The 13,077-nt window shown below is 35.5% G+C and overlaps 1 protein-coding gene across 6 annotated transcripts in view; it reads right to left on the bottom strand.

Moving 5' to 3' along the window:
* CDKL2 (cyclin dependent kinase like 2) overlaps window positions 1-11,710 on the bottom strand; it is a 49,643-nt gene extending 37,933 nt beyond the window's left edge. For 5 of the 6 annotated variants that reach the window (XM_044681420.1, XM_044681422.1, XM_044681423.1 and 2 more), the window contains exons 1-3: window positions 11,190-11,456; window positions 4,954-5,148; window positions 3,376-3,554 (exon numbers count right to left, since the gene is read on the bottom strand). In XM_044681420.1, the coding sequence (XP_044537355.1) occupies window positions 3,376-3,554; window positions 4,954-5,148; window positions 11,190-11,357 (542 nt within the window). In that variant the 5' untranslated portion in view covers window positions 11,358-11,456. Of the gene's footprint in view, window positions 1-3,375; window positions 3,555-4,953; window positions 5,149-11,189; window positions 11,457-11,631 lie in introns of those variants that run through there. The other variant, XM_044681421.1, reaches the window with a different exon arrangement.
* Between the last annotated feature and the right edge of the window lie 1,367 nt (window positions 11,711-13,077).

Raw genomic sequence — 13,077 nt, 5'->3', positions numbered from 1 at the left:
AAATCTGGCCTCAGACACTTCCCAGCTGTGTGACCCGGAGCTTGACCTCCATTGCCTAGCTCTTACCACTCTTCTGTCTTGTGTTATGTGCAGAAACCTGCAACTATGTTTAATGAGGGTTCTCATTAATACATAGTATTGATTCCAAGATGGAAGATAACGGTTTTTATTTTTAAAAATTAAAAAAATATATCTTTTTTTTACATGGCATATAATTCTACCTCTAGCATAAGAATTCTTAATTTGGGGTCCATAGCCTCCCATATGGTTAATGAAGAGAGATCGAGGGAGTCCGAGAACTTGAATGGGAAAAAATTACATATTCAATTTCATAATATTTAACTGAAATTTACCATTTTTTCTTTTATATAAAAAGATTATTATCACACTGGGATTAGAGGTTAAGAACCTCTATTTTAACAATAAGTCATTAAAAGCAGGGAAGGACCCATCACAGTGTTGGAGAAAAAACTAAAAGGGTATGAAGTATAAAAAGTAGACATAGAGTTAAAGCAATTGTATAAAAAATCAAGCCATTCCCCAGTTGATAAGTGGGCAAGAGACATGAATAGGCAATTTTCAGGTAAAGAAATCAGAAGTATCAATACATACATGAGAAAGAGTTCCAAATCTCTAATAATTAGAGAAATGAAATCAAAACAACTCTGAGGTATCACCTCACACCTAGCAGATTGGCTAAAATGAAAGAAGGGGAGAGTAATGAATGTTGGAGGGGATGTGGCAAAATTGGGACATTAATGCATTGCTGGTGGAGTTGTGAACTGATCCAGCCATTCTGGCTGGCAATTTGGAATCATGCTCAAAGAATTCCTGCCCTTTGATCCAGCCATAGCATTGTTGGGTTTGTACCCCAAAGAGATCATAGATAAACAGACTTGTACGAAAATATTTATAGCTGTGCTTTTTGTGGTGGCAACAAACTGGAAAAGGAGGGTATGTCCTTCAATTGGGGAATGGCTGAACAAACTGTGGTATATGCGGGTGATGGAATACTATTGTGCTAAAAGGAATAACAAACTGGAGAAGTTCCAGGCGAACTGGAGAGACCTCCGGGAACTGATGCAGAGCGAAAGGAGCAGAGCCAGAAGAACATTGTACACAGAGACTGATATACTGTGGTAAAATCGAATGTAATGGGCTTCTGTACCAGCAACAATGCAATGACCCAGGACAGCTCTGAGGGATTTATGGTAAAGACGCTACCCACATTCAGAGGAAGGACTGCAGGAGAGGAAACATATAAGAAAAGCAACTGCTTGAACACATGGGTCGGGGTGGACATGATTGGGGATGTGGACTCGAAACTACCACACCAATGCAACCACCAACAATTTGGAAATAGGTCTTGATCAAGGACACATGACAAAACCAGTGGAAATGTGCGTCGGCCATGGGTAGGGGGACTGCGGGGGGTGAAGGGGAAAGTAGGAGCATGAATCATGTAACCATGTTAAAAATGATTATTAATAAATGTTTAAATTTAAAAAAAGTAGACATAAAAATTCCATCAAAAATGATTAAAATGAAAATATGTTGATGCCTACTAGGAGTATTATTTGTTAATCTAGAAAAAGTAGTTTATATGAAATATCTTTCCAAATAATAGTAGAAAATTGAGAGCTTTATTTTAATAACATGCAATAACATTTTCCCTGGTTATCTTGAGAAATCTCTGTGATCATAACTTTATTATCTTATAACTAAGGATAATTCCATGAGCATGGTCAGGGGCGCTCCCTTAGTCAGCAGGCGCTTCTTCTATGGAGCAAGCCTAGAGGAGGAAGGGCCTTGGCTAACACATGAGTTCTAGCTTCCTACAGAGGACATATCCAGCCACAGCTCATAATTATGGGAAACTGTCTAAAATACAATTTTTGAGCCATAAGATGTCACTTACCTAGGAGACTAAGAAGTCTCCTTAATTTAACTAACTTAACAAGTCACTTAACCCCAAATGCCTAGCCCTTACTGTTCTGCCTTGGAGCCAATGCTTTTATCAATTCTAAGACAGAAGGTAAAGGATTGTTTGTTTTTTAAAGGGAGATTTATGCTCTGAGGTGGGGGAGAAATAAACTAGAGAGCCCAAGAAAAGGTGGATCCCTTCCCTTTAGGGTAAGCACATGAACTCAGTCAAAGGATCTGAGCCTCCTGCCTCCCCACATTCATAGGCTAGAAAATTTCTTAAAAACAAAGCTTGGAAATAGTTCATGTCTAGGATCTTCCCAAAATGAATTGTGTCCCTTTAAAATTTAATCAATGTACAAAGTAGATTAGATATTGGACAATCATTAATTACTCTATCACAAAAGAAATGCTTAAAACAGGAAAGGCTCATAATTTGTGCAGTGACCAGTATTTCAGATGTAATACAGTCACCTCTCTCTCTTAATGTACTCTTCAGGAAGGCTGCTACTTAATCCAACAGGCATTTCAAATTCATTTCACACCTATGAAATTTACTACTAAACTAGGTAAGGTAGAGAGAATGAAAGTAAAAGGAAGGGAAAAAGAAAAAGAAAAAAAAAAGGGAAAATCTAGTCCCAGAGTGAAAGAAACTCTCCCAAAAGGGAGTAAGGACCTGAAGTGGACTGAAAATTATTCCTGACCCTTTAAAGGAAGAAAACAAACTGTCCTGGGTGAAAATTCTACCATGGGTCCTTCTAATGGCCAACTTTTTTCCAACAGATCCTTGTTAATGCATAGAGCAATTAGGATAGAAGCAGAAAAAATCTCTCCAGAGATCCAGAAAAAAGATAGGGTACCCAATTTTTCTCCAGTGGATCTCTGTAAAACCATAGGGCATTCAAAACAGAGAGCCAAATTCATTTGACAAAAGAATAAGCAGACTGGTTCAAAAGAAATCAAACAAATTCAGAAGAGTCCCTTACATGTGGGGCTCTCAAAGAGGAATTAACCAGTTAGGACTGATTGGAATCAGCCCCTCAGACTGCAGATGATCCCCCAACATAAAAGATTCATGGTTCTGACTAAACCTGGAACTGGAGCTCCTTGATGGGAAGAGGATGTCCCTAGCCCTCACCATCATGAGGTCTTACACCAAAAATTAATTTAAAATTGTAGGATACAGACAAGTTGTTTAATTGATATTTCACTATATATAAAAGAGGTTAACATTATTAATCTTCCTCATAAATTACTCATAAATAATTCACTAAAATAATTTTAATTGTTTAATAATAAGGTGGCAAAAATGCAAAGGCATCATTTTTAATGGTTTTTCCTTACCCTCAGTAAAAAAATGTCTTTTTAGTACTTGGAAGATAATTTATTGGATTAGACACTTTCCCCAGAAGAGGAAGTAAAAATTCCCTTAGGTACTTCATAATTTCTTACTTGCCATACTTTATGTCTCCAACCAAAAGCTCTGGGGCTCTGTACCACCGAGTAGCCACATAATCAGTGTACACTTCCCCAGGGGCTCCCAACATGCGAGCAAATCCAAAGTCACACAGCTTTACCACTCCAGACCGGGAGATCAGGATGTTCTCTGGCTTTATATCTCTGTGGATAATCTAAGTCAGAAAGCACAGAATGAAAAAAATCAAGGTCATGTTTGGGCATCAAATCAATGTGTTCAAAGAAAATCAGCTCATATATAATTCCATTGCCTAAGCACCAAGGTGAAATACACCCAGGTGTGGCTCCACATGAAACAAGAAATATGATGGATTCAGAGAAACATGAGGAAATTTGTATGAACTGATGTATAATAGTGAGCAGAATGAGGAAAATAATGTATACAATAACTAAAATAACAGAACAAAAGAACTTTGGAAAACTTGGAAATTCATTCGAGGGAGTGGTCAGTCATGACTTGGGAATACATATAAAATTGCAAATTTGTGACATTTTTAAAAAAGAATATATTACACTGAATATGATAAGAGCAAAACTACTCTCCTTGTAGGTCCCCTTCTGAATGTCCTTTGGTCTCTTTTGTGCATTTAAAAAAAATGCTTCACTGACATTTTTATATTTTTTTATGTCACTATTACATTCACCAACCCTCCATCCTCCCAAGTAGAACTCCTCCCATGTAACAAATAAGTATGTGATAAAACTAGTCAACATATTGGCTCTATCTGAAAATATGCGTCCCATCCACATCTCTAGTCAATTACTTTTCTGCCAGTAGGAAGTAAGCAGGCAATGTCTGTCATCAGTTTTCCCAGTTTCACATAATGCCTGGCACAAGAGAGGTGCTTTTAAAATGCTAGCTAACTGAATGATTTAGAGTGAAGAGTTGAAAAGGATACCTAGGGAAGATGATACCAAGGTGGTGAGCCTGGGTAACTGAAGGAAGACAATGTCCCCTACAGTTACAGGGAAGTGCTGAAAAGGGAAGAATTTGGGAGGAAAGAGGAGTTCAGTTTAGGACATGTTATGCTCATTTTGTGGCCCTAAAGTCATTGGATTTCTCTCTATTCCCCACACATAACATTCTATCTGCTACTTTTACACTGGCCTGGACTGCATTCCTCTTTTCCTCCTCCTCACAGTCTTTCCTCGCTTAAGATTCAACTCAAACACTATTTCCTACCAGAAGTCTCTCCCGATCCTCCCTCTCAAACTACCCTGAATTCACTATTTCATTATGTATTTTATTAACTTTACACTTATATGTATATATACACATATTTTATCATTCTTTTTTCTCCCTCATTAGAATTTAAATTCATTGTGAAAAAGGGATTGTTTGTTTTTGTTTTTGTCTGTATCCTAAGCACCTAACTAGCACAAAATCTGGCATATGGTGGCATTTTGGGAATACTTGTCAACTGGTTGGCTGGTGTTTGCTCAAGTTCATATAGACAGAGATGTGGCAGAGAGGGGTTCAAATCTAGGTTCTCTAATGTCAAATCCAATCTCTTTCCACCCAAACATGTGGCACCCTTTAAACTGAATACTTACATTGTGATTGTGACAAAATTCAATTCCTTTAATAATCTGATACAAATACTTTTGAACTCTTTGGTATTCCAGGCCTTGTGGAAAGAGGTCTAAATCATCAAGCATACTGTGGTCTACAAATTCAAATACCAGGTACCATCGTTTCTTTTTCTTACACACTTCCAGGAGATTCACCAAATTCTCATGCCTCAATTGCTGTTAAATTTAAAAAAAAAAGTAATAAATTTTCCATAAGGTCAAATTACAATCATATAAAGAAAGTCCAAAAAGGATATTCCACAAGAAAGCCTGTATCTTTCCTTTAGCCAAGAGTCCAATGACTTCCCTCTCATTCCAGACCATTTAGGTATATTGTCCCTGGGCTCTGGCCTGGTCAGACTATATCTAGAGTATGGCAGTAAATTCTTAGCACTCCAGTTCAGGAAGGGCATGAATAAACTGGAGAATGTTCAGATAAGTGGGGAGCAAGAAGATTGGTACAAAGAAATGACCATGTTAATCTCAGAGAGATTAATTTCAGGAAAAGGTATAAAGGTCCCTCAAGTGAAATTGAGACTATTCTACGTGTATGGTGAGAGACAGCAGAACCAGGAGCAAGACTGAGAAACTGTTGGATAGAAGGAAAAACCTCAAAACGATCAGACCTATCCCAAGGTGAAGAAGGCTATCACCTAGAGGTGGCTGGTTCTGGTGAAGAAGAAGATATGGTTGTCAGAAAGGGTTTGTTTGGGTTTTTTTTTCCTTTCCTTCAGTAATTTTTTTTCTTATTTACATGTAAAAACAATTTTTAGCATTCCTTTTCTTTCTTTCCTTTTTTGTTTATAACCCTTACTTTCAGTCTTAGAATCAATATTAGGTATCAATTCCAAAGCAGAAGAGCCATAAAGGGATGGGCAATTGGAGTAAGTGACTTGTCCCGGGGCACACAACCTGAAGTCATATTTGAATCCAGGACCTCCCATCTCCAGGCTGGGCTCTCTATCCACTGAGCTGCCTAGATGCCCTTGGCATTTGTTTTCTAACATTTTAAATTCCACATTCTTTCCCTCTCTCCTCTCCCCCATGGTTGAAAAAGTAAGTAATTTGCTGTTGGTTACACATGTGCTATCTCATACAAAACATATTCATCATGTTGTGGAAGAAGATATATTTTTAAAAATGAAAGAAATAAAGTGAAAAATGGTCTGCAGCACAGTCCCTCAGGCTGATTTCCAGCTTCCTTTCCCAGGATAGATTGTAAGCACCTTGAGGGCAAGAAGTGTCTTTCTTATTTATATCCCCAACACTTAGCACAATACCTAGCACATAGTAGATGCTTAATAAATGTTTATTGAATTTACTTAATTGGAATGAATGAGATAGAGCCTCATCTCTATGATTATGGCATAGCATCTAAGTACTTAAAAGAGAAGTTAATTAAACTGGAGAAACTGCCAGCAAAACTTTCGTATTGGTAGCAATCTCAATGTAGCCCTTTCAAAACCATGCAAAGCTAAAAAAAAAGATAAATAAGAAAAAATGAAGCAAATATAATTTTAAACAAGTTAGATATGATAGATCTCTACTTAATAGGAATCCAAAGGAATCCATATATTTCTCAGCTGGGCCTGGCACCATTATAAAAATTGTGTGATATATATATATCTCAGAAATATGCAGAAAAGCATAAATATTAAACATATCCTTTCACACCTAAAACACAATTAAAAACTCCTCATTAAAGGATGAAATAAGAAAGAATCTTATAAAAAATTTTAACTCAAATAAAGAGTACAAATTACAGAAATAATAACTAAGTTCATCAAGGATGACAAAAATGAGACAATATACCAAATTTTTGAGAATGCAGTCAAATTAGTTCTTAGGAAAAAATTCATACTGCTAAATATTTTCATCAACAAAAAAGAGAAAGATCAAAGAATTTGGCAAACAACTAAAGAAACTAGAAAAACAACATCAAAAAGTTCCACCCAAAACAAAAAATAACAATGCTAAAAATCAAAGGAAAGACAAAACTCAAAAAAATAAACTGCTGAATTAATCAATCAAATTGGGGCTTGTTTTTAGAAACTAATAAGTTACACAAAATATTATCTACCCAGATTTTTAAAAAAGAAAAGAAAATACATACTGCCAATATGAAAAAATGAAAAAAAAATACAAAACAAATTAAGAAATAAAAAAGTATTAGAAACTATTTTGTTCAAGTATATGCCAGTCTAAAAAAAACTGTAAAGAAATGGATAAATATTTATTTAAACAAATTTTAATGCCCAGATTAACAGAATGAAGAATTTATATAACTCAATCTCAGAAGAAAAAAAATTGAACAAGCCACAAACCAACCATTTAACAGCCACAGAACAATCCCAAGACTAGGTGGATTTACAAGTGAATTTTATCAAAAATTCAAAGAAAAATTGGAAAAGGAGAGATATTGTTAAATTTCTTTTAGATAAATGATACTAAAAGAGAGAAGTCTGAAAAAAGAAAATATACAATATTTCTAATAAATATGTGAAAATCAATAAGCAATAAAATATAAGCAAAGAAACTATAGGAACATATTTTTAAAATATTAAAGTGACTATATTGGATTTAGACCATAAATGCAGGATTGATTCAATATTAGAATAACTATAAACTTTAAGAATTTGCCTACTACAGAAACAATAAAATTTACATAATTCTTTTAATAGATACAGGAAAGGCATTTTTAAAAATATAACACTCCTAGAAATCATAGGAATAGCATAAATTACCTTGATCTTAGCTAAAAGACTTTGATTTTATTCTAAAGTCAGAACTTCTTACTAGTTTGGGATCATGGGGCAAGTGACTTAAATGAGCCTTGGCTTCCTCACATAAATAAATACTTGCACAATTTACAAAGAACTCATGAAGCACTCTATTAAACATGAAGCACTATATAAATGAGTTATTGCATCTTTCTCAAAGAATTATAATATTATAATAATAAAATATTTATATAACACTTTAAGGTTTGAATTCCACAAGTACAATATGCCTTATTATTCCCACAGTAACTCTGAGAGGTTCAATTCAATGACAAGACTTCCTGCTTCCAAGTTTAGTATTTTGGCCAATGCACCACAATGACTCATCTATATCCAATTACTCCTTTTACAAATTATCCAAAAGAGAACACTCATTGAGTTCTCATAATTTAGTTTATTTATTAAAGTTCCATCCAGAATTGCCTTTTCTTTTTCATGTTAAAATTCTATTCCTCATATTAAACTTCCTTTGGTTGGAAGAGCTTTGGACTTGCTTTTTAGTACTTTGGTAGCTGAAGAAAGCAGATTAACAAATAAAGCCATTTCTTGTGTTTCATCTAAGCTTGGAAGGTTTGCAACAAACCTTATTTGTAAAAAAAAAAATAATTTCTTTCAAAAATAATAAATGTTGGAGGGGAGGTGGCAAAATTTGGACATTAATGCATTGCTGGTGGAGTTGTGAATTGATCTAGCCATTCTGGAAGGCAATTTGGAATTATGCCCAAAGTGCTTTACAAGAATGCATGCCCTTTGATCCAGCAATACCACTATTAGATTATCCCAAAGAGATTTTTTAAAAAATGAAGATGGACCTGTTTGTACAAAAATATTTGTAGCTGCACTTTTTGTGGTAGCAAAAAATTGGAAACTGAGGGGACATCCCTCAATTGGGAAATCTCTAAACAAATTGTGGTATATGATGGTGATGGAATACTATTGTGCTATAAGAAATGATGAAATGGTATAGAACCAGAAGAACATTATACACAGTACACTGAAATATTGTGGGATGATAACACTAACAGCAATACAATGAAGCAGGATGGTTCTGAGGGACTTAGGGAAAAAAATGCTATCCACATCTAGAGAAAGAACTGTAGGAATAGAAATGCAGAAGAAAACATATGATTTATCACTTGTTTATTTGGATATATGATTTGGGGTTTTGGTTTTAAAAGATTACTCTATTACAAAAATTAACAATAGAAATGGGTTTTGAGTGATAATACAAGTAAAACCCAATGGAATTGCTTATCACCTACAGGAGAGGGGAAGGAAGAGGAGAAGGAGACAACATGAATCATGTAACCCTAAAAACTTTTGTGTAGATTTGTTACTGCAATAAAATAAAGAAAATTTTAAAAAGAAAAAGAAATCACTTCTTTCCAATTGTCTGCCAATAATGAAGTCAGGAATCCACTAGTCCAACCGATGCTTTTTAATGAGTAAAGAGGCCCAGGGATTTAAGTGACTTCTTGAAAGACATACAAGTAATTATCAGACTAAATCTGAACCCAGAGCCAATGCTTTTCCCACTCTCTTATGATCTTTCTTTCTTATGCTTATCTATTGTGTCACATTTAAAGTGCATTAGCTTCTTGACAATGTCACACACACACACACAAAAAAAAGAAATGAAAAGCATTGATCATATTTCTCTTCCAAAGTCATCTCATTTTATTGTTTTAAAATCAAAATCAAAGTTTATCTACAAACAAAATGGGTGTCTCCACCAAGTGGGGAAAATCTGAACATAGAGATACAAATGACTATGCCAAAAGAAGAAACAAATATGAGGAATTCAAGGGAAAAAATGGGGAAATCTGCAGGCATTTAAAAAGGGCAAAGAAAGTAGAACCAGGATAACAATCTCTTATACAATGTGAATGAAAACAACACTAGAAGGCAGCTAAATAACAAATACTGAGTTCTGAGGGCTGCTGATGAAAGAGGCATCCTTACTGTCAACAAGTAAAGGACTATGAATGACAACTGGTGCATACTCTGAGTTAGTCTATTTCTGTTACTCAGTTTTGCTTAACTATTTTTCTCTATTTTAAAGAGAAGAGTATATATTAGGAAATAATTGGCATCAATAAAACTTTTTAAATCAAGGTTCAGATTTTATTACAGATTGATATGGTCTCTTGCACAGGCAAAAAACAATCAAGAGTGGTTTTTTGGCAGAATAGGATAGAAAAGCCTTCCATGCTACTAGAACAAATCTTGATCTTAAACACAAACACGTACACCCTATTTGAAGCAAGTCAATGTTTAACCACAATCTCTCACAGCTGCATTAAACATTAGGAGAACTTTCTTTTATAAGGGTAATGAAACACTAGAATGAGTTATAGGTAGAAAGAAAAGAATTCAGGGAAGGATTAAGTCAGCCTTGTAAAAATAAAAAATAAAAAAAATACAGCAAGTATTTATGAAGAAAAAGGATAAAGTATGCAAATCCAAAAGAATAAAAGACTCATTCTCCCTTGCAAGATGTTCTTACGCTTCTAATTAATTTGCCATCATCATTAACATATGTTCCTTTGAAATTCTATAGTCAAGTCATTTTAATGTTTCATTTCCTTCTGATCTGTGCTTCTCTCTCCCAAAAAGCAACTGACTTTGCCCAGGAAAGCCCAACATAAGGCACCATGGAAGAGGCATGGAGTCTAGGGAAATAGAATTATCAGCTGATCTAATGCCCAAAAGAATTCAGTCTGAAAAAAACTTGGAAAATGGCTCACTTAGTTTAGTTTAGTTTTGTTTCATCTAGAAATATTGCTTTTTTGAATTTAATTTGAAAAAATGAAATGGTTTTAAAGGCCCTACTTACACGTGCCTTTTTCTAATTTCATTCATAAAAACTATTACCCAAGATATTACACTTTATCAAGACAAAAAATCTTTCATAAATCTGTTTTAAAAGACATTTTAAAAAAATTTTTAACTATCTTTATGGTTTTAAATACAAAATACAAAAAAACACCAAAAGCACAAGAAAGTTGCTACATTTTCCTTTTCTAATAACCTAAGAGGTGACACCAACAATTTTTACCTAAGGTTCAAACTAAAGATATTTGTAAATTTTCTCTATCCCTATCCTCCAGTGAAATCCTAAATGCCCTAAATTTCACAGCTTGCCCAAAGATATTGGTATTGCCAAACAGTGATTACCTGTTCCATATTCTATCTCCTTCTTCTTGTGCTTACAATTAAAAAACATTTTAATTCAATAAACTGTTTAATATTAACACAAGGCATTTAGATACATTACTTTTTTTGTGAAACTGAAAGTTTACTTGATCTTACTGCAAATACAAGGGTTGCTACAAACAAAAAAAGTCTTCTAAAAAGCAGTCTTTATCTATTATTAAGTCTTTATTAATAAACATCTCTTACCTCCACTTCTGTATTAACAAATACATATTCACTAACCTTCAATAACTTGATTTCTCGGGTGGCAATTTTTTTAACTGTTTTATCATCTTCACTCTCCAGGAATTTCTTGACCGCCACTATTCTTCCATTGGCTTTATTCCTACACTTCATCACTGCTCCATAGCTCCCCTCACCAACCAGTCCTAGGTGCTCATATTTCTCCATTTTAAAGTAACAAAATCAAGAGGAATGTGTCTTGCTCTGAAAACCAGAATTCAAAGTTAACAATATCTGGCACATTCATTTTCATGAGCCTACCTGCTCTGTGACCAGCTTTTAATCTCTTTCTCCAGTGCTGTCTCCTCCCACCCAGTGGAATTTTACCCAAAGAACAGTCTGTGGAAGCATATCCCTCCCTAATCATGCAGTTCATTTATCTGTCTGTCCGTCTCAGTCTCTCTCTCAGACATTTGCCAGGGACCTCTATTTTAACCCCTACCTGAAGAGGAATAATCCCTTCTATACAACACCCAATCGAGTGGACATCCAGCCTTGCTTGAAGACCTGCAGCGAAAAACACATTTCTGGAGCAGCCCATTATACTTTTAAAACTTTTCCTTCTGTTAGGGAGGGGCTAAAATCACCTCATTCTGGCTCTGGTGCCAAGACTAGGTGAGAACATTTGTTGATTAAATCAAACCATCAGAACAGAGTGTTAACAGTCTGGTAAACTTTCTGGGGGTGGGGAGTAATACTTTACAGGGTTATGCTTTAAGAGATGAGAGATGCTTAGACAGTTATTGACTCTTACAGACCCAGGCTGAGGAAAATAAAAGGCCACAGCCCTTCTCCCCAATTTCCCCTCTGATTGCCTTGACCCTTTAACTTACCTTCTGTTAGCCAAATGTTTTCAGTAAACTGAGTTTTGCCTCAATCACAAATTGACCAGGGGTTTACCAGAGATAGATATAAATGTAAAAATTAAACAGAGAATTCAGCCTCTGCCACGGTGTTAGGACTGTGGCTGAAATCAGAACTTTCCAACTAAAATAAACTCATTAAAACTGAAGAGGAAGCCAAGTGGAATTTAGGAGTCATATTGCTGCCTAGGCCAAATACTTTGCCTCTCTGAAACTCTACCAATTGCTGCTTCTCATTATGCCTTAGTAACCAAACAGAATGTAGCTAATTCTTAATCCCTATGTCAGTTCTTCTAATATTTGAAGATACATATCATACCCCCAATAAGGCTTCTCTTCTTTTCTACAGGCCACACATGTTCACCTTCAACTCATCCTCCTAGAGAACCTCAACTACATCTCCTTCCCACCTTGTCCTTTCTAGATGTGGTACCCAGAACATCCTCTAGATGGGATTTGATCAGTGCAGAGTCAAAGAAGCCTATTACTTCTCTAGTTCTGAATATTTCAAGTGCCTTTGCCTATTCAGCAGTCAGAGATCAAGGAAATCTTTCTGGCACTATCTGGCACTGAATCCTACAGAGCTTGTAGTCCACCAAAACACCCATAGCCCTTCCACACAGACTGCTGTCCAGTCACACTATAGGTGCTTGAGATTTTAAACCCACATGTACAACTTCTTATCTTGTTTTCCAGCTTCAGCTATATGCTCAGGACACCCATGTACATTTAACAATAACCTAGAAAAAGTGAGTTAAAGCCATTAACCTGGGATAAGGTAAGATGTCATTTTCTCAGGAGAGAAAAGGTCTTCGTATTTGGGTTGTACAGAGGAAGGGAAAGGAGCACCTGGGTGGCTCAGAGGAGAGTTGCCAGGCCTAGAGTTAGGAGGTCCTGGATTCAAAAATGACTTCAGTCACTTCTTAGCTATGTTACCCTGGCCAAGTCATGGAAGGAAGGAAGGAAGGAAGGAAGGAAGGAAGGAAGGAAGGAAGGAAGGAAGGAAGGAAGGCTGTCTCTTATAC

Source organism: Gracilinanus agilis, chromosome 6 (genome assembly GCF_016433145.1).
Source record: "Gracilinanus agilis isolate LMUSP501 chromosome 6, AgileGrace, whole genome shotgun sequence".
NCBI classification, from domain to species: domain Eukaryota; kingdom Metazoa; phylum Chordata; class Mammalia; order Didelphimorphia; family Didelphidae; genus Gracilinanus; species Gracilinanus agilis.
Note: the sequence above shows the minus strand (reverse complement) of the source record. Positions and strands in the feature narration are given on the sequence as shown.